Source organism: Pogona vitticeps, chromosome 4, assembly GCF_051106095.1.
Source record: "Pogona vitticeps strain Pit_001003342236 chromosome 4, PviZW2.1, whole genome shotgun sequence".
Taxonomy (NCBI): domain Eukaryota; kingdom Metazoa; phylum Chordata; class Lepidosauria; order Squamata; family Agamidae; genus Pogona; species Pogona vitticeps.
This window is the reverse complement of record NC_135786.1, coordinates 51,390,908-51,411,101: the sequence shown is the minus strand read 5'-3', so window position 1 is coordinate 51,411,101 and position 20,194 is coordinate 51,390,908. Positions and strand designations below refer to the sequence as shown.

At 40.9% G+C, this 20,194-nt stretch overlaps 1 protein-coding gene and 1 long non-coding RNA gene across 3 annotated transcripts; one reads left to right on the top strand and one right to left on the bottom strand.

The window, feature by feature from the left end:
* Positions 1 to 600: 600 nt before the first annotated feature.
* Positions 601 to 13,953, bottom strand: LOC110080738 (uncharacterized). Of its 2 annotated transcripts, XR_013544340.1 has the most exons (3): positions 13,847 to 13,953; positions 12,962 to 13,286; positions 601 to 10,740 (listed from the first exon to the last, which is right to left on the bottom strand). It is a non-coding gene; the product is annotated as an uncharacterized LOC110080738 (long non-coding RNA). The 2 variants fall into 2 exon arrangements; XR_012086305.2 differs by lacking the exon at positions 12,962 to 13,286 and having other exon boundaries at positions 13,847 to 13,935.
* A 27-nt stretch (positions 13,954 to 13,980) lies between these two features.
* Positions 13,981 to 18,973, top strand: BTG2 (BTG anti-proliferation factor 2). The gene is made up of 2 exons (XM_020796858.3): positions 13,981 to 14,350; positions 16,154 to 18,973. The coding sequence occupies exons 1-2, from the start codon at positions 14,176 to 14,178 to the stop codon at positions 16,489 to 16,491; spliced, it is 513 nt and encodes a 170-aa protein (XP_020652517.2). The 5' UTR covers positions 13,981 to 14,175; the 3' UTR covers positions 16,492 to 18,973.
* The last annotated feature ends 1,221 nt before the right edge of the window (positions 18,974 to 20,194 follow it).

The window sequence follows — 20,194 nt, the reverse complement described above, 5'->3', positions numbered from 1 at the left end:
AGTCCCATTCCATAATAAAATGCTTTTTGGAGGCTGCTTACCATGGCTACCTCCTTCCCATGGGTTATTGTAAATGATTAAGAATAAACAAGACAAGTCCAGTTTCATGGTCACCCACAGAACTCACTGGACTGGCAATACCTGCCCAGGTGTGGCACCTGCCACACTCACTAAACAGTCCAAGTTAATCTTGTTAATGGTCAGGTATTCTCAGGGCTAATTTGGATTTCTTTGTCCTTCCACCCCTCAGTTTAGAAGAAGTCACGTTGGTTGGTTGGAATGAACTCTTCAGAGGTTAACAAGATGCTAGTACTAGCTCTATGAACTGCACCAATTAAATCCATGGAAAAACAGGTGTGTCTTCAATGGTGTGGGGGAGAGGGGTGCGCATTAAGAAGGATTCTTAGGTACAGCTGATTACTTGCATATCATCAAATAAAAGAGGACAAAGATGTGAAAAAATGTGAATTCAGATCCTGTAATTCAAATAGAATTACAGTGCTTCCCACCACAGTGGCAAAGAACACTCATGTATCTGTTGTCCAGGTACTTATGGCTGATAGGCAATTTTAAGGTGTTTGTTTTTTTCTCTCAGGCTTCTTTGCCTTTAAACTCGATTTTGTAAGCAGCCCTTCAAATAGAGGACAACTGTTCAAACAGGATGGTCTTTGTAAAGTAGGACATATGGCTAACCTATTCTTATACCTCAGTTTATCTTTTCTTAATTCCCTCTCCCTTCTCCATGGAATGATGTACTATGAATTCTTCAGTCTGATCCTAACCATGTTATTCTGAGGTAATTCCCACTGATTTGAGGAATGTATCTTCATGGCCATTTATGTCATGTTGTAGCTTTAAATCATAAATGTAATTACAGGAATGCCTGGCAACAACAGTAATCCTATTTTGCTCTTGGTGCTCATATATCTTTCCATGAAGTTCTCCAGGTCAGCAGTATCCCAGTTCCTTAGATTTCAGGATGAAAACCTGCAACTGGAGAGCAGCTCTTTTTGAAGTGACAGAAGACTCCTGAATGTCACAGGGTTTTCCTCTCCTTCCTTAGTCTTGTTTGCCTCCTATAACGGCTGTTCTGACTTTGGACACAACTGCTATTGGCATCCAAAGCAGCTTCCCAGGTGTTAGCCAAGAAATTCCTCTCATTTCTGTATATTTTTCTGATTTATTTACTCTCAATGATCGGCTATATATTTTCTTTTTTTCATTATGTGGCCAAGGTTTTTCTGTTTGTCTGCAGACAGTTTTTATGAATAATTTCTTGGTCTTTATCCATTCATCCCAGTACTACTTCATTGGGCATCTTTTTGATCCAAGAAATCCCTATCCACATTTGCAGTGCTTCTAACATTTATGATTCCAGGCCCTACAGAAGAACTGATAACCCATAAAACAGTTCAATGCACATCCCCAAAGCTAATTTGAAGTCTTTATTGGATGCTAATGTATTTCTCTTAAAGGAAGATGCTCTGGGCTATCTCTATTCTAATTTTTCTTGCATGGCTACGCTTCCACTGTTCATATAACCAAATTCCAAGGTAGTTAGACTTCTCAAGACATTCCATACTTTCATTTTAGCTCCAAGCTGCATTTTGCTGATTTCACTTGGTATATTAACATTCAAATTGAGAACATTTGTGTTACTTACCTTATTGCCTTAATTGAATAACCTCTACAGACTATCTAGTCATGCTGGTAAGGGTATTCTGGTAACTGCCATTTTTTAAAAAATAATTTTTAGGTCTCTGTTCATTTGTTTGGTGAGAAACATGTCTCTCTCTCTTTCTTTCTTTCTCCCACCAGTTTTGTCCTGTAACTTGATTCAGTGAAAACAGCTGCTAAAAACTAAATGCTAGCTACAAAGCGGATGTGGTGCAAACCAAATTCAAAATCATCAGATGTAGAAAAAAAACCACCTACAGGAGGTGCAAACATGTGCAACATGCACCTTGCCTAGCAGAGCCCGGTGTGTGTATGTGTGCTTGGGTTTGTCTGGAGCCTGTTTTCCCCAACAATATCATCCACCCCCACTGTTGCTAGCTGCTCAGGAAGGATGTTGTAAAGATGGGTCATGTTGAGGGCAGGGATGAAGGCAAGGGTGCTAGAACATGTAAGCACCAAAAACATCTGAAATGTGCAGAAAGAAGTCAAACACATGAACCCTTTTTTTGGTAAAAAGCAAAGCAACTTTCAATTTCTGTGGGCCCTGAACATTAGGAGACAGCATCCAAAAACGTTACAGATAAATTATCCAAAACTCAACTGAACCCAATCCAACCCAGAATATTGTTTCTACTCATGGATTATATGACTGCTTTATTTTGTGTATACAGCTATATTTCTGGCTAGGAAAACCCTCAGCTACAGTCAGATTTCTGAAATATCACAAGAACAGACACTCCTATAAAAAGAGATCCAGGTGTCATTTAGAGCTGCAGAGTTTTGAAATCTCAAATTGCTGTGTTTCTCCAGGTTTCCAAGTGTTGGTGGTGGGACAAATCCCGGAATGAATGGAAATTGAAGAGGAGAAAGCCTGATTTCTGTGTGTGAGGTATGTTTGAGGCATGGGCATCCATTCCGAGCTGGTGCCATTTGTCATTTGCATGTGTGTTGTACTTTTTTTCCCTTTCCAGACTTTGCTTGCCCGCCTCTGTGATATCACAAGGGGCCACTCCTCGGTCTTAAGTTTTGGTAGTGAACACTTTGTGAATTATATGTTGTTGACTTGATAACCCTAGGTACTTCTCAGTTAGTGGTGGTACAAGCACTACTGAATGGACACAGAAGTAATCTGTAAGACTCAGGATTCCCATAATAATTTTTAAGAATTCATTCTGTTTCAGATCTATACATTCTCCTGCAAGGATAATAGGCCATCTCCTATTGACTCTTCTTGCTGTGAGTTATCCATCTGTGACCTTTTAGCACACTGATCTCAGCCCATAGAGCAGACAACTCCACCATGTAAAACCTTCCTTAATCCCCAGAGAACCTGATGTAGCACTGTTCCAGCCAACACATTACACAAAATATGACATGGGAGTGCCAAGCCTGTTGTCCTGAAGGCAATGCATGTCAGCGTTCTTGGGTTTCCAGGACTTACTTGTGATGACACCAGGCATAAATAGAGCTTATGTTTCATATCTGCATGATTCCAGGTTAAGTGCCTGATTTCTTCAGTGAGAAGAAGAAGAGAGAGACTGCAGACCAGAAGCTGCTTCCAGCTCAGTAGCACTGGGTTACATGGACTTATTCCATACCACTAGAAAATATTATAATGGGCTGTCATCTCTTATTTTCTGCATTTGAGCACATGCATATAAATAATGTAAACTAGATTTGTGGGAAAGCAATCTGGGGAGTATGGATATTATACCTGTAATGTTAGACTTACAGTGGCTAATTCACACATGAAAATCAATGCTTGGTGATGGAATACAGGGTTGCAAAGATCTGCACAGCAAATGGCCAGTTTTATCCACATATAGGTAGCTCACCAAGTGACCTTGGAACTAGTCTAACATACCCTTGTAGGATATGTACACATGCATGTATTTAATATGCTGCTTTTCTCCCAAAAGATGGACCCCAGGATTATTATGAGGATAAAAAAATGAGGAAGTAGTCAATATATGCACCCATGAGCTGCTTGGAAGAAAGGCAGATACAAATCTTACAAATAAATAAATACATCTATGACTGAAGAAGCAAGTGCTGGTTTACATCCTATTAATAAGTCATTCTAGACAGAAGTTTCATATCCCTTAGCAATAGTTGCTGAATAATCAAATGAAGTGTATGCATGTGTGCAGCAGAATAAAGAGAAACCTGACTATTGTGAGCAATTAGAATTTTTCTTCTTGTTCCATTGTGGGGAGAGTGTACCTTCCTCTTTAGACATACCTGTGCCAGTTTGCTCCATGTGTTTCGAAATGATGGGCTAGCCAGCTATAAAGCAAATAGGCAGAATGTGGCAACAACTCCTTGTGCCTGGGAAAAAACACACACACCTGATGACAGGCGTGTTCTATGCTACACATTTTAAGGGGCGTTTTCTCCAATTATTGTAATGAAGATTGCTTTGATGCTTCCAATGTCATTAAGTGTCTTTGCTACTGAATAAATGAACAAACAAACGGCAAAAGGGGAAAACATATATTATGAAGGTCTGTACAGTTGACAAGCTCATATTAGTGCTGCTGAGACACTCATCTGGGGCAGTCCTGTCATTGCTACTCATAGTCCTGATTTGAAATGAAGAGTCCCTTCCTGGTAGCAAAGGTTAAGGAAATTTCCTCCTAAAAAGAGCAACATGTGACTAAAATAAACTCTCCCTCACTGCCTTACTGACAAAACAAGTAATGCAAACTGGGGTTGCCACATTTTTGATGGTCTCGTTTATGTGCCTCTGGCTGTGATGTGGAGAAGGTTTTATCAGCAGGGAGACAAAAATGATAGAGAAAAACCTAACTTGCTTAATTTCTGCCATTTCTGCTTTTCCTTTGAAAGAACCAAGAGCAGCATGAAAATGACAATCCTATATCTAGTTAGATGGGTTTCTTAAGACAACAACAAAAATCTGTCATTATTAATTTCTGGCACTTTTTGGACATCTGGCATAAACGTTTTCAGATATTTAAATACACATTTTTTACTACTTTAAGTATTTTAGGATCTCCAAGTTCTAATTGTGGTTTTATATAAACACCTGCTGATTTTATTAAGAAGATGTCTATTGTTCACTAGTTGCTGTTTTCAAGCTTCAGTCCTGCCTGGTTCCGTGTTCAGGCCTCCCTCTCTATAGCTGCTCACCCATATTACACTGGCTCATCCTGGGGTGGGATGAGGTAGAGGTCAAGTATGGTGAAGGCTATGGAAGTTGACTAGAACCGTTTCAATCCCAACCAACCTAGTCTCTCAGACTTACCAGCATTCCAGGGAGTCTAACACAAAAAAGGAATCCTCGAGGCTAGACACTTTGAGCTAGCACATCAACTTTGCAATGTAGCTGTCACCACTCCCACTAAAAATCACAGTAGCTGCTTGAGACGAGGACTGGTTTTAGTACAAAAAACCTTCTTAGCCAAAGATCCAGACAGCTATTTGGTTTTTGTAATTTATTAAAGAGGAGGGGGGATTAAAAAGGACAAAAGGGCAAAAGTTCCAAATGATTACAAAGGTTTTTCAAAATACAGGAGCATTCAAGAGGAACACACCAGAAAATAAAAACTAACCAACCCTATCTAATACTCACACCTTAGTGGAGAGATAGCGTAGTTTAGGAATGTGCACAGTCTGCATCCTCCTGGCATGACTCCGTAGGATGGCAAATAGAGCCAGCCTTTCCCTAGTGTCAGACTAAACCCCTTCTAGGCATTGAAGAAAAGCATAGGGGCAAAGCACTTTTGTCCTCAGAGACAAGCTAGGCTAACTAACTAGTTTTCCTAATCCTCTCTATACTAATAAGTGGGCCATTTCATACTTGTTGCCAACTATGTTTTAATCTCTTGTCATGTTCCATCATGACAAAAGGCAACTTCCTGACCTGCTCCTTTATCTGCCAAAATCTGCATAACTTTTGGGGAAGGAAGTGGACTGACTCTTTTCAAATCAAGGGTGATTGTTTAAGTACTAGAGTATTTTTGGGCCATCACTGATATGCCCTCTGATAAAGGAGAAGCATGGAAGTGTCTGTTCCTCACTCAGTCCTTTCTTTGAAGTTTTCAGTAACAGGAGGTAAATTGAAGGTGTAAATTATCCTTTTACACACTGACCTCTGGCTGTTCAACCAGCTTCCCAAGCACTTACAGAAGCATCCAGTAACTAAATTTCATATTTCATACTCCCGAAGTCGTCAGTTTCTTCTCAAGTCCTATATATATTCATGGGAGTAAGTCCCCTTGAATATGCATCCACTTGCTATGTAATTTGTGAAAAACACTTTGTGATTTCTAAGAAATTAATGAATGTTGCAATGTGTTTTAAATGACTGCATCCAGGTAATTGATCTTACAATTTATAGAAGAAAAATGCGTACAAAAATGTGTTCATGTATGTTGTCATGTGGTGATGCTTGGCCCTACAAGAGGAGGATCCAGATGGGCCATTTGGCCTGTGTCTCACCTCACAAAGGGGTCTTACTTCAGTAAAAAGTACATGTTCATCACACATTCTATAAACAGAAAAAAATTATTCCCATGCCTTTCTTTAAAATATTCTTTATTTCTCTCCCCCACCAATGAGGGAGCCTCACAAGGTGAAATGATTCAGGCCTCATCTGAACTCTTATTGAGCCTGGAGTGGAGCAAAAAATCTTTACTTGATGTGTTGCTGAACAATTTGACTTTTATTTCCTAGAGGTCTAACAAGGAGGTCTGATAGGGTTGTTACTTACACATCTTCATCATCATTATAATCAACAAAGGGCAGTAGAAGACACTGATTTGCATAATATATATTTTTAAAGTCTTTAAACAGAGGATGCCTTCAATAGGACAAGTACCCACCCCACACAATGACAACTTGATGTTTTGTTACTGTGTTCTGACATCCAGTCTGAAAACAAAATACTGTACTGTATTTGAAATTGATTTATGCCTTCAGCTAGGCCAGCTTTAAATCTGATTCAATGGGTATGTATGAGTGAAATCACACTGATTTGGAAAAAACAAAACAAAACAAACAAACAAGCAAAAACCAAGCCCAAACTGGACTGCAATTAACTTGTTGCCGAACAAGTTCAGGAGCTGGTTTGATCTGTCTATGCACACAAATATTTAAAAGTATTTTTTTAGAGAGAAAGAAAAAAAAGGAGAGGATTTGTTAACATAAATATTTTAAAAAATCTGTGTTATAAGAGTTTAACAAGTAATTTAGTACTGTATATTCCATACAGAACCAGTATATCACTGTACAATTTAGCATAGGCATGTCTTCTTACTAAAAAGTAAGTCCCTTTTGAGTTCCATGGACTTTCGTCACTGATAAGTATTCATGGACTCACAGCCTACCTATGCAGTCTCTCGCAAGCCTACAGACCTACAGTCAGATGAACTCAATGGAACTTAATTCTGAGCAGTCATATATAGGAGTGTGCTGAAAACAGCTTGTTTGGCATGACAAATGGGACTTATTTTCACACCTTAAATGGGACTTATTTTCACACCTTAAACATTTTGTGCTGAAATATTTGCTCATCAATAGAGTGGTTGCTAATTTAATTGGCCCTGTTCCCCTGCCTTTAATAACAAATTGAGGGGCAATAATGAGAAAGAGAAGAAAAAAAGTTCGTAAGTGAAAAAAGCAGGGAGGAGGGTGCAAGCTGTGTGTGTGAGAGAGCACCAGCTGCAAAAACAAAACAAACTAACTACCCCTGAAAGGGATTGAACTCTGCTTCAACAACACAATGCAGCCCTCCCCACCGAATCCCTTGGGGGGTGCATTGTGTTGTAAGGCAAAATTGCTGGTTCTAGTAGCTTCCAGGAATAAAATAGCATTAGAAAGCGGGGGGGGGGGAACAAAGTAGTTGGAGGTGAGCATCAAGGAATCTAAGAAGGACCCAGGGTGAAACAAACCAACTAACCCCAAAACAACTCCCATGAACTATAGGATTCTCTCCTCTGTGTTAATTAAAACCAATCCTTATATGAGAGAAAACCCCATGAACTCAGAGTTAATAAACATGAGTATGACTGTGTCACACACTGCATGTATACTAGGTTCCTTTTAAGTAGCACACTTTAAGAGCACAAGAGAAGAGCCTACCCTGCCCAAGTGATACAGATTTGATACCTATGCGATTTAGACTGTATGTTTTCACATTCCACCTTTCCTTTTAAAATGCTCATAGGTATAACAAGTGACATACAATGCCACAGTTACATTTTTTAAAGGTTACAATCCTGTGTATGCTTGATGTTAAAGGTGGGAATCCTGCTTTATAAGGATTGGCTTTTGAGAATAAAACACACAGAATCAGTTAGTAGCATCACATTTTACATGATAGTACAATCCATTTGTATGCAATTTTATTCAGGTGTAAGAAATCCAATTAAGGGAGTGACCACAATGATAAAAAAAATACAGGAAATGTTACTGGTTTGTGCAGGCTGATTCACATTTTTCCATTGCCCACATTATGCAAAGGGAAATGCAAATCAGCCCAGAGTCCACCCCTTGCCTTAATTTCTAGTTTTCCCTCTCTAGTGCTGAGACTTCTAGTCCCCTCTCCCAAAAATGGATCTTAAAAATGGATCAGATGTGTGATCACTTGCACTAATGCAGAAAAGTGAGGATGAGCCATATGCACACACTCACAAAGCATGTCCATACGGCTCATCCTCAAGCACTTTCCCCCCACCTCTTGCTTTCATGAAGATGAGTCATGTGCATGTGCGTGTGCGTGTGCACACACATATACACAGCAGAAAAAGTTATGCTTGAATACCCTCTCTACAACAAAGACTTTTTTTAAAGTACAAAACTCTTCTTCCTTTTTTAAACACCTTCTCTTCTCTTTGAGGGAAAGACTCCTTTTTTCCAGTTTTAGAATGGAGAGCAAATATTTTGTCCATTGGCAAGATATTTTTTTTTTAAAAAAAGCCAACAAGATGAGAAAAGCAGAGGAGAAAACTCTTCTTACAGCTTTTCAAGGCAGTTCTTTTTAGCTTTGGCCCCTACAGGACTTCAATAGTGGTGCAAAGAAGCAGCAAGCAGGACTTTTCTCCAGTCTCCCTGTGTGACTACGTAAATCAAACAGACCCAAATTTCCCAGTGAATGTGAGTGAATTCACATTTTCTTAGCTGTGTAGTTGCCTCCTACATTTAATGAGATTTCTGAAATCAACTTACTTGAAGACAGTCCCCAAAACTTCACTGCCTCTTACAGATTAGGTAAGGTAAAGGTTCCCTTTGACATTTAGTCCAGTCGTGTCTCACCCTAGGGTGCGGAGCTCATCTCCATTTCCAAGCCATAGAGCCAGCATTTGTCCGAAGACAGTTTCCGTGGTCACGTGGCCAGCGCAACTAGACACGGAACGCCATTACCTTCCCACCGAGGTGGTACCTACGTATTTGTCTACTCACATTTTTACATGCTTTTGAACTGCTAGGTTTGCAGGAGCTGAGACAAGAAACGGGAGCTTACTCCGTTGTGTGGATTTGATCTTACGACTGCTGGTCTTCTGACCTTGCAACACAAAGGCTTCTGCGGTTTAACCCGCAGCACCACCACATCCCTAATCTGTAAGTTAATGGTTTCAGGCCAAGTCTGATGAGTTCCTGAAAGGAAAACTATTAATAACAGTAATGATGTGTGATGAAAAAGTTTCTGGTTTGACCAGCACATCTTAGTAGAAGACTGAAGAACACAAAACAAGTCAGCTTTAATAATTGCCATTAACTGATCCCTGTATCAGCACTTAATTGACTGCAATTCACGAGGAGAGAGGCAACAGGCAATCACCTTGTTATTTGAGATAGGGGCTGATTGAGAAGCTGGTGTGAGGACAAATTATCCCTGCTGGCATGTGGGTCGGAGAGTGCAGATAAAAACTGGGTCATATGTAACTATTTGGTTGGGTGACTAACTCGGAAGGAGCCAGTCAGACATCAGTTTCATAAATGTTCCCAACTGTTCATCTTTCTGAACTGTCCTAATTATGACAAACCTGTTGCTGCACTCAAGTATATTAGGTAGCAAATATGATTTACATACCACAGGCTCCCCAGCCCTCATATGGGCACTGCATTAGATCTGAGCAGGGTGCCTGTAGGAATTAGGATTTTGACAGTAGTTTTAAAAAAAGTTTGGCAATCTGATTTCACCAAAGGCCACACCATTCAGAAAAATGGGCTGACTAGAGATTATTAAACCCAAGCCAAACTATGTCTGAATCCTAGGAGGGCCACACTGCAAGTAACATTTGGTGCAGGGTTTTTAAAACAAATAATAGCTTCTCTTCAGTACCACAGCATAGGGGGAAATAAGGGGGAGGCTCTGCTCTGATTCTATTAATTATCCTTCTTGTCCAAGCTGGTACATTTTGCAATTTTTTCAAACCCTGAAGTTACATGCAAAGATGCACTGTCACCTGTAATTGGCCCCAGAAAGGGTAATAAACATCTCTCATAATAAATGATGGCCTTCCGAATGGTTTCAGGACTTGCAATTAAATTGTGAAAGGTAGCAATCTTGGAGATTACAGGAATTTTCTTTCCCCAATCCTCCTCACAGCAGGAACACAGCACATGTTTCTTGGAGTAAGCTGCATCAGACAACATCAGATGTGCTTCAAAGGAAGAATACACAGGTGTACGCTGTACAGTTCCTACAGAACAGACTACCGTATTTATTCTTCAACCAGTCTTAAAACCCAGTAGGAGCATGTTCGTGGTAGATAATGGAAATTAAATAGCAACAACTCTCAGCATATGACGGTTGTGTGCTTTATTCCAAATTGCTTCCTTGTATGTCTCTCCATGTGTGCCACTGTTTTAAAAATAAAAAAGAGCCCTTAAATGACTTTAATCCATTGGTTTATTGCAAAGCCTACATGGACAAAGCTGGTTATAGTGACAGATTTGCTTGATTCCTCCAATCCAGTGATGCAGATGCTTTGCCATGGCAGATGGCTGGGGGAAGGAGAGATAATGTTCCCATCTTGCCCTGTCTTATGCTTGACCCATTGTTGATTGACATGGATTCCTAGTCCTTCTGCAGAATCCCTGAATATATAATAAAATGAGGGTCATAAACAAACATAATTGTTAAAAGCAAATTATTTGGAATCTTTCTGAAAATCTGGACTACAGCCTGTGCTGAATTACCGCTTGTAGGTGTGTTTGCATACTGTCAGTTAGCTGCCAGTATTCTATTCTACAGAAACTCATGCCCTTCCATATTCTTCACTGTAATCCCTCTGAGTCCTTTATGATCTCATTGTGAAAACAAACCACAAGGCCACTGAAAACCTAGGAACGACTGGTAACAAGGTCAGCTGTGTCCTTGTTAGTTTTTTTTTAGTTTATTGTCAGATACGTTCAACACTGTGGGGGAGCATCAGTAGAGTTTTCAACAAAATTAGGATCAATTTTGGGAACAGAATGTGAGAATTTGTGTATGTAAATGTGCGCGTGCACATGTGCACAAACACAGTTACTACCTTTTCAAATGAAATTGCTGAAATTGGATGCTGCTGAGGGAAAGTATATATATTTTGCATTCTATTTGTGTCAGAATTCAGATGACTCTGTGTGACACCCAGGAATGGCTTTCCTAAGTTCCTTTTTTGGGCTACAGCTCCCAAAAAAAGCTGTATCTCAGTCCATCCCAGTCAGCATGGTCAATTTTCTAGGCTCATATCAGGGTCAGAGGTGCAGTATAAATAATTTACTAAAGCATCCCTGCCTCCCTCTCTTTGGTTTCAGTCTGCTTCAGCTGTTCCAGTTCAGTAAGATGAATTAAAAGTACACTATTGCTCATTGTTAGCACAAGGACATTACAGATCCTACAGATGTAGTGCATTCAAATATCATCCAAATAGCTAAAAATACTGCTAAATCCAGTTATACCTAGCAGTGAAAAATTTGAATCTCTCTTCAGGATTAAAACAATGTTATTCTCAATAGAGGCAGGTATGGTGGCAAATATGTCAGACACATATTGATACAGGAAACTCCTATAGCTGCAGTCCTGTATGCATCTTGCTGGGAGTAAGTCCCATCAAACTCATGGAACTTAGATCTGAATAGACATGTAAAGAATTACTATGGCTACTGTTCTGAGTTATACCTTTGTCCTTCTTTGTTGTCTTCAAGAAGGCATTTGAAGTTTCACAATATAAGCCTTTTTGTTGATTAGATCTGTTTATACCAAGTAGACAAGGGTTGGGGACATGTGGAAAAGCAGGCATCCTGCAAACAAATCATTTCAAAAGAACAAAACAAAAAGGGAGCAGTGTAACCTTTATTGCAGTGGCCCCCAACCTTGGGCCTCCAGATGTTATTGGACTTCAACTCCCAGAAATCCTGGCCTGCAGAGGTGGTGGTGAAGGCTTCTGGGAGTTGTAGTCCATGAACATCTGGAGGCCCAAGGTTGGGGACCACTGATTTATTGTGATCCCTATCAAGCACATACCCTGCATATTAACTTTTAAAACATTAAAGGTGATGGTGGGATATTGAAAAGTCAGAATATGTATTAGCAAAACTGACAAATGGATCCTATAGATAGAATACATATGCGATGAATTAGCAAAGATATCTGCAGTCAAATTAATAAGTGGGCAAGGCTACATATAGTAGTATTGCTCATCCATTGATATGTGGGATTCCTTTAAGTCTGAAATGAGAAGCACTAACATGTCAGATTTTGACTGGAGAGCCTTAGATTCAAACTAGATGTTCGGCATGAAGTACAAAAATGATTAACTGGGATGGTTCCAGGAGGCAGGCCAGCTATCTCTGAACATGAAGGGAAGCCAGGCTGGTGTCTCTAAAGATGGTGGCAGGGGAGGATGAAGAGCTGGCAGTGCCAGGACAAGGTAGTGAGGCAATGGGAGGGGGGCAGTGGGAAGGGAATAAGGCATCCATTTTACCAAAAATGAAGCACCAAGTGGAAAAAAGTTTAGCGATTTGGCAAAACGGAATATTCAAACCACTATGATTTTTTGGTATGTAGTTCAGTTCGTGCCCATCTTTCCCTTCTCTATGAAGATCATATCGTGATCTTGGATGAACCAGACTTTCTCACCTTCACCTGCTTTACAGTTATTCTGATGATAAAATGAGGGAAGAGGGACATGTACTTTTGAGTAACCCAAAGAAAAGGTAGGATTTAAATACACCAAACAGGGAGAAAATGATTAAAGTAATGAATTTCATCAACACCAGTAATATTCTTGATACTCCGCTGTCCTTATAGACTTGAATGGACAAGATTACATACCATATTTCTGTCTATGCACAGGGAGATTTTACATGAGGACTGAACAGGTGTTAAATCAAAATTTACTGCCTTCAAACTGAAGTGTCATGTCCCAGAAGGCCTATACCAGGGGTCTTCTTACTGTTTTAGATTGGTTTCACCTTCTCTCTAGCTGACAAATAAAAGCCAACAGACAACAGCTTGGGAGCATTCTCCGTGAATGTACTGCTCAAAATGGCTGGCTGAGACTGTATGACTGTGTTGATTCAGTCACATCCTGGAAAAGTGCCTGTTTTGAACTGCTCCTCACACCATCCCTCAGCCACTGGCTGGTCAGCTTGGGAACCTGCAGGTCAAAAAATGGTTTATCTTCCAAGTTATACTCACAAGCCAATACAATCGCATGTATTCTGGAGGTCTTTCTAAGTATGTCAGTATCAACGACTTGACTGGGGCCTCAAGAGTAAACAGGCACAAGACAGGATTTAAACAGCAATTTCCGACTGGGGCGCAGATTTGATAGAAAAGCCCAGATTTCCCTAGAGACCTGCTCCTTCTCCTCCCTTTTCTACTGGCACTTCATATGCGTCTGGCGGTTGGGCAGAAATACGGTGTAAGCAACCAAATACAATCTCTCCCCTTAATCCTTGTTGTTTTTATTTAGTCATGTCCGACCATTCGTGACCCCGTGGACCAAAGCACGCCAGGCCCTCCTGTCTTCCACTGCCTCCCAGTGTTGGGTCAAATTCGTCTTAATCCTACACCTCCCCTACTAGGCAAAGCCCTATAAATAGCGCCCTTGCGAGAAACGCTCCCCGCCCCTCCTCCTCCTCCCCCTCCCCCACGCGACCAACCCCAGCTGTTGCTATGCCCCTGTTCTGGGAGCCTGACTTTCCTCGTACTCACGTCACAACTTCCACCCTGCTGAGGTCACAACTTCATTAGCATACCAAGCGAGAGTTGAGCCAATCGGGAGTGCGCAGGACGGTGACGCGTCAGTCTCTCAGAGTATTAAAACTCCGGTTTGTGGCTGAGACCGTCTAGTTAAGCTAGGAGAGAGCGGCGGACGTGAAAGGAGCCTCCTCAAAGACCCTCGTAAAGAAGCCGCCGCCGCCGCCGGACGCGAAGGAAGCAAGCGCTTGTCCATTCGTCCTTCTTTTCCATTATTCTGTTGTTTCTCCGGATCTTCTGGAGCCTTCAAGGGGGCCGCCCTCACCTCAGCCCTAAGCCAAGTCATGAGCCAAGTCCAGCGCTGGAATGGCAGCTGCGGGAGCAACTGCAGCCGGGTCGAGATGGTCCCGGAGATCGCTGCTGCCGTCAGCTTCGTGTCCAGCCTGTTGCGGACCCGCGGCTGTGTGAGCGAGCAGCAGCTTCAGGTTTTCAGCGCAGCTCTGGAAGAGGCGCTCACAGGTGAGAAAGGGCACCTCGGAGACTGAAACGGGGCGCAGGAGCTCTTCGTCCAGGCGTGGGGCTTCCTGGTTAACTTTACCCTCGATGGACCCGTGGGGGACCTCTCTGTGTCCACTGCGAACCTTTCTTCTCTTTCCCTCCCCTTTCTCTCCATTAAGGTATCATTTTTTTTCCTCCTCCTTTGTGGTTTATCATCTTCATCGAACTGCGCTGCTGTAAGTCTTAAGATGTATATATAGCTCAGATGGTGCTCTCCCCCCCCTCCGCTCCTGACAAACTAAATATTTTTTAGTAGACGGAAGTAATTTTTCTTCTCCTGCTTCTTGAAGAGCTCTGTTATGTGAAATGGAACCGACTTTTTGTTTGGGGATTTTAAAATCAAGGAAAGTTTTAAAATAATCGGTATGTATTTGAGGCATTCACTTCTTGGGCTAGAGAACATAAATGGTCATTGGCAAATACTGATAACTTTGCTTACCCAGCATGCTATTGCCATGGCATTATGGATAAACACATGAGGTACAAGCCAGATGCTCTTCTTATGTGGGGAAGTGCTCTTTGTTCTAGTCAAAGGGTGAGGGTAGGCACTTTCCATCGCAAAGCCTGTTTGCAGGCGCCTCTGCAAGAAGTGGAGGATGGGAGCATAGTACAAGAATATCACAGTTGATGGGTCTTGTGCAGGAGACCCTCCCATTTGCATCTCTTTAACTTTGGAGAACCATGCTCTTCTAGCTGAAGCAACCAGTGTCAACAGTTACAAGTTTTGTTTTCAAAGCAGTAGCTCTGTTACTCTTTCAGCCTGTATAACAAAAATGAAACAAGGCTTGTGGCATGAAAATGGGGCTTAATGAATTATGATCAACTTCTCCAGACATGGAGTATTTGTTTTGTTAAACTATCACAGTGAGGCGTTTTGCTCTGCAGCTGGCTGGAAGTGTAGTATTCTGTAAATAATCTGTCAGCACAACAAGCGTTTCAGGGTTTTGAGGAAGTGAGATGTTGCAACTTAGACATTAATGGTCCAATCCTTTATGATAAGTCCTATTGAGTTCGGTGAGGTTTACTTTCAGGCAAGTGGCTGTAGGATTGCAGTCATGAGGTCTTCCTTTGGCTTGTACCTGTGGTACTGAATGGGCTCTCTTAAATTCTACTTCCACAATTGTATTATTCAATATATAATATACTGTAGTTGAAAGGACTTTCTAAACAAAATAATTATTGGATGGAGCCTTGTACATCAGCCTGAAGTGCAAGAGAGCTAGCTAGTTGCCTGGGCTGTATTCTAATTACACTGTTTGCTAAGCAGCTTTCAGTGATTAATGAAGCACTCTGCCTAATGCATACAGTTAAACCTTCTGAACTCTTCAGTCCCAGGCTTCCAACTTTCTGGTGTTTCTGATAAAAAGAGGTTTCCTGCTAGCTTTGTGAGATATTTTAATATTCTTCTTGGAAGAGAGTAGTGTATTCGTTGATAGAAAGAAGACTGCTTTGGGATGTACCTCTTGGAGCAAACCTTTTACTTGCTATGATTTAGTTTTGTTTTATATCTATCAAAATTGTAGAATTTCTCACCCTTATATCACTAGAACAGAGTAAGAAATTTACTCTGAAGTTAGTGCCAAAGACTGGATCAGTCCCAGGGGAGAGCTGTTTGGATGGAGAAATGCAACTATTAAAAAAAAAAACAGGCTGTAAATAGATGAATATATTTCTTTGTGTGTAAAATATTTTGCATATAATGCTTTTGTAAAAATCCACTGTGCTCACTTAGCATTTTTGGTGTTTTTCTTTGTTGTCTTGTAGAGCATTACAAGCATCATTGGTTCCCTGAGAAACCTTTCAAAGGCTCTGGCTACCGCTGCATCCGCATCAACCATAAAATGGACCCTATCATCAGCAAGGCAGCTAGCCAGATCGGACTCAGCCTCCAGCAGCTATATCAGCTCCTGCCCAGTGAACTCACACTCTGGGTTGATCCTTACGAGGTATCCTACCGCATTGGTGAGGATGGATCCATCTGTGTTCTGTATGAAGGGTCTGCAGCACCTGTGAGCGCCTATGGGATGCTCACTTGCAAAAATCAGATGATGCTGGGGCGCACAAGTCCTTCCAAAAACTACATGATGACCGTCTCCAGCTAAGCATTCCCAGTTGTCCTTACACTGCCAAGAGCTGGGCTACTGTATACCTCACCTGAGGATGTATTTTTTAAAAAATGAAGAGCTATTTATATTTTTTTAAAAAAGAGAGAAAACCCAAAATGAAATCCAACAGCAGGCACCACTCTTCTATGGAGTGGTGTTGAGGTGCCTTTTTAAAGCTGTTGCAAGCTTGCAAGTTTATTTAAAAAAAGGAAGCAGAAAGAAAATGCCATTATCTACCTAATTAGTGTTGGATGACAATTCTGGAGGGTTGACCTGCCTATATGGGAAATGCAGGGTTGGAAATAAAAGTCAGGGGGTGGGGCAGGGCACAGCACTTTTAAGCAGTGACTAACTATGGGGCAAATGCAACAACTGTGAATCTTCAGGCTGTAATGCCAAAAGGGTAGTACTTAACTGATGACCCATACATGCTGATTAAGATGCCATGCTCTCATTCTGGTCTAGGTGTTTTTCTTTTCTCAGTTGCTGTCTTTTCATTTCATTACACTAGTAAGTTGCTTCATCACAACCATCACATCCTCTATCCAAAGTAAGCTGCTGTTTCTGCTTTTTTTAAAATGGCATAAGCATTGTGTTAAAACACACCCAGTCACGATGATAGCCACTCTGATCCATTAGCCTGTGGGTTTCTAAGTGCTGGTCCATCATTTCTCTTTCTCCCTCATACATACACACAAACACATATCTGCACACAAACAGATACATACAGAAACAATGTTTCTCGCACAATTCTTCACTCCATCCTGCATTTCATGCTCATGATAAAATTCCAGTTGGAATGTGTAGTTTCTAAAATCATAAGGAACTTTCATTGGGAAAGAAATCCAGGATCTGGCTACCTAAATCCCTGGCTTGTTATTCTAGCAGTCAGCTCTCATAAACAAAAGTGCAATGGCCAGGCCAGTGTGAACTGAATCTTCCTGCTAGGAAAATATGCCTTCACCAGGGTTTTGTCTATTCTACTGCCTTTATCTTGACCTTGTAACTTTCCTGACAATGCTGCCAATAACTGCTGAGAAGTGATTACAAAACCAGGGCACTTAAACTGTGTTTTCTTTTTTTGAAATCTATCTTCTTGGATCTGCTTCAGAGCACATGGCACAGTTGGCTTCTGTCCTGTACAGGCAACTGTTTTGCATCCATCGCCAGAGCTGCTGCTCCTCTGCCTTTTGTGAATTGAGTTCTCAGACACTGTGCAATATGTTTCTTAAAATTTGGGCACTCTGGAGGAGGAGCAGTTTCGGTGGGACAGTTTCCTGTTCTTGAAGCAAATATCTCTTTTGTCCTTTCAAAGCACTGCTCATACAATTCCTACAATTCCCTTGAGTGCACAAATGTTTAAACTGGGAAGCTGCAGTCTACAATGCCATACCATTTAAAGGGTATGGCAGCTTTTTGTACAGAAAAGGTGAAGACCTTGTATTTTTTTTTTTTAAAGGCCTAATCTGCAAGAGAGGTCTTCCCATTGAAATGTCTGGGTAGAAATCATTTAGTTTCCTTCATTTAAAAATGTGAAGCTCTTGTTTTAGAGCTTAGCCCCAGCATTCAGCAAATCCAATTACAGCAAAGCATTAAAAGTCCCTATAAGCTAAAAACAAAAAGCGCTGCCACTCCGTTAGCATACATGCAATCTTTGGCAGCATGACAAGAGGAATACTTTCTGCACTGTAGCTTCCCCTTCCAAGAAATACTGTTCAAAGTCTGCCTGGGAGCCTTGTTGCTTATCTGGTGCATCAAAAACATAATGAGTTGGAACTGTAACATATCCAGGAAAAACAAAATTGTTTTGCTACACTCCCTGTCTTCACTTGTTATTTCCCAAATGCCAGTAACTTGTTTCACTTGCCAAGTTGGCCTGATCAATGCAACACTGTTTAAAGGTATCTTGCTTGTTCCATCTTATTTTCTTACCAACAAAGGGTGCTTCTACAAATGAAATTTGTAGACCTTTTCCTTTGGTTCCCCCCCCACCCCACCCCCCAGTGTCCTTGGATAGTTGATGAGGAAACACCAAATATCATGCTATTATACCTGGCATGGAATCTAGTATTAAGATTGTTTTGTTGTTAGCATTAAGACAACCAAATCTGGACAGAGTCTGTTTTGTAACTCGTGCATGTAAAAGCTGTGAATTGATGTATGATCTTTGTTGCCTTCAGATTACAAGCCTGATACAACCAGTGCTGGAGAACTGTGTCTTAGGAGCAGCCTATGAGTGTGTGCGTGTGTATGTGTGTCCTTTTTCTCCTCTGCAAAACTTGAGCTGGACTGTTGAGTGGGACCTTGTTTCATAATTGGTGAAAATAATGAGAACATTTGTAAGCTATTTTGTGTTGGGGAGGGATGATTATTGTACAATAGTGTTTTTATATGCAAAATGTACAGATATATTGGAAAATGTACTTTTGTTACTTTAATAAAAATGTAGCAATTCTATATGTTGCTGGAAATATCTAAAGCAATGTCTTATTATTTGCAAAAAGAAAAGGAAAACGTGTGGTCATTGTACAAAATCCAAAACCAAGAGAAATAATATCTTTATCAGAGTAATAAAATGGCAGAAACAGGTAGCCCTTTGATTCCTACAGGCTGGGCACTGCAGCCTGAGAAAGGGTAGGAATGTCCAAAAAAGTCATAATGAAGCTTCAGGACCTGCAGTTAATGTCACAAACAAGGTGGAAGCTGCAAACATGTAAAACCAACTGGGGGTGTGTTAGCTTTACAAGTCTGCAGTGACCGAGAACTCTACCACCACTGCACATTGGGTGATCTCTGCTTATATATCTCCTTTGTCTATAGAGAGAGAGATCTAAAACCTCCAATTGCTCCTCAGCTGCTCTCCCAAGGAGCATAGGGTTGATCCTATAAGTGAATTGCTAATCATGGCCTTCGGTATTAAAATATAATTAGTTCAACAGTCAATGTTCTGCAGCCATCTATTATTGCAAGATACATGTCTATTTTGTTTTGTTCTGATAAGGTATCTCATCAAACCTGTTCTTCAGGTAGTTTTAACTGTAGCGTAGGGTGGTTGGGAACACCTGGAATGCACAAAATTAGCCCTGATTTTCTTTTTTCCCTTTTTTTTTGAGGAGAGCACTGTGCAGAGTTTAGATTCTCTGTAACTTTTTTCTCTATATGTGGTTAGTTCAGAGATATAACTGCAGAGGATAGATTACTTTCAGAAGTGTATATGAATAAAACTATCATATGCTAAATGCACAGGATTCCCACCCCACCCCCCAAAAGATACTTCAGGGTTGGATCTACCCTGAGGTTGTCTCTTGTCCAAGATCAGCACTTCAAATGCCATAAGAACAAACGTACAAATCTCCTTTGAACTGGGGTTTCTGGCCCAAATGTACCACCACTTTTCAGGGGTTCTTTGATATAAAGCTAATCTGTGCATCTAGTGTGCATTGATAGGTGCCTTGGATGATTGGATCAGTAGATATTCCAGTGTTTCCAGTATCAAAGTAAGGGTTCCACTTGCTAAACTCCAGTTACTTAGCAGGAATGATATCAGTGGCAGCAGTAATTTCCATCAATTAAAGACCTGTGTTGTTGATGGCATACACACTTGTCCCATTGTGAGTCATGCCCAACCTGAAATCTCTTTAATTAGCAGCAATCTGCCATTGCCCATGATGTCATTCCTGGTAAAGCTACAGACCTATGT

Bases quoted from the DNA above. Each gene is read 5' to 3' on its own strand.
- BTG2 (XM_020796858.3), top strand. From the start codon at position 14,176: ATGAGCCAAGTCCAGCGCTGGAATGGCAGCTGCGGGAGCAACTGCAGC. The intron at 14,351-16,153 runs GTGAGAAAGGGC...GTTGTCTTGTAG, and splicing joins TCTGGAAGAGGCGCTCACAG to AGCATTACAAGCATCATTGG.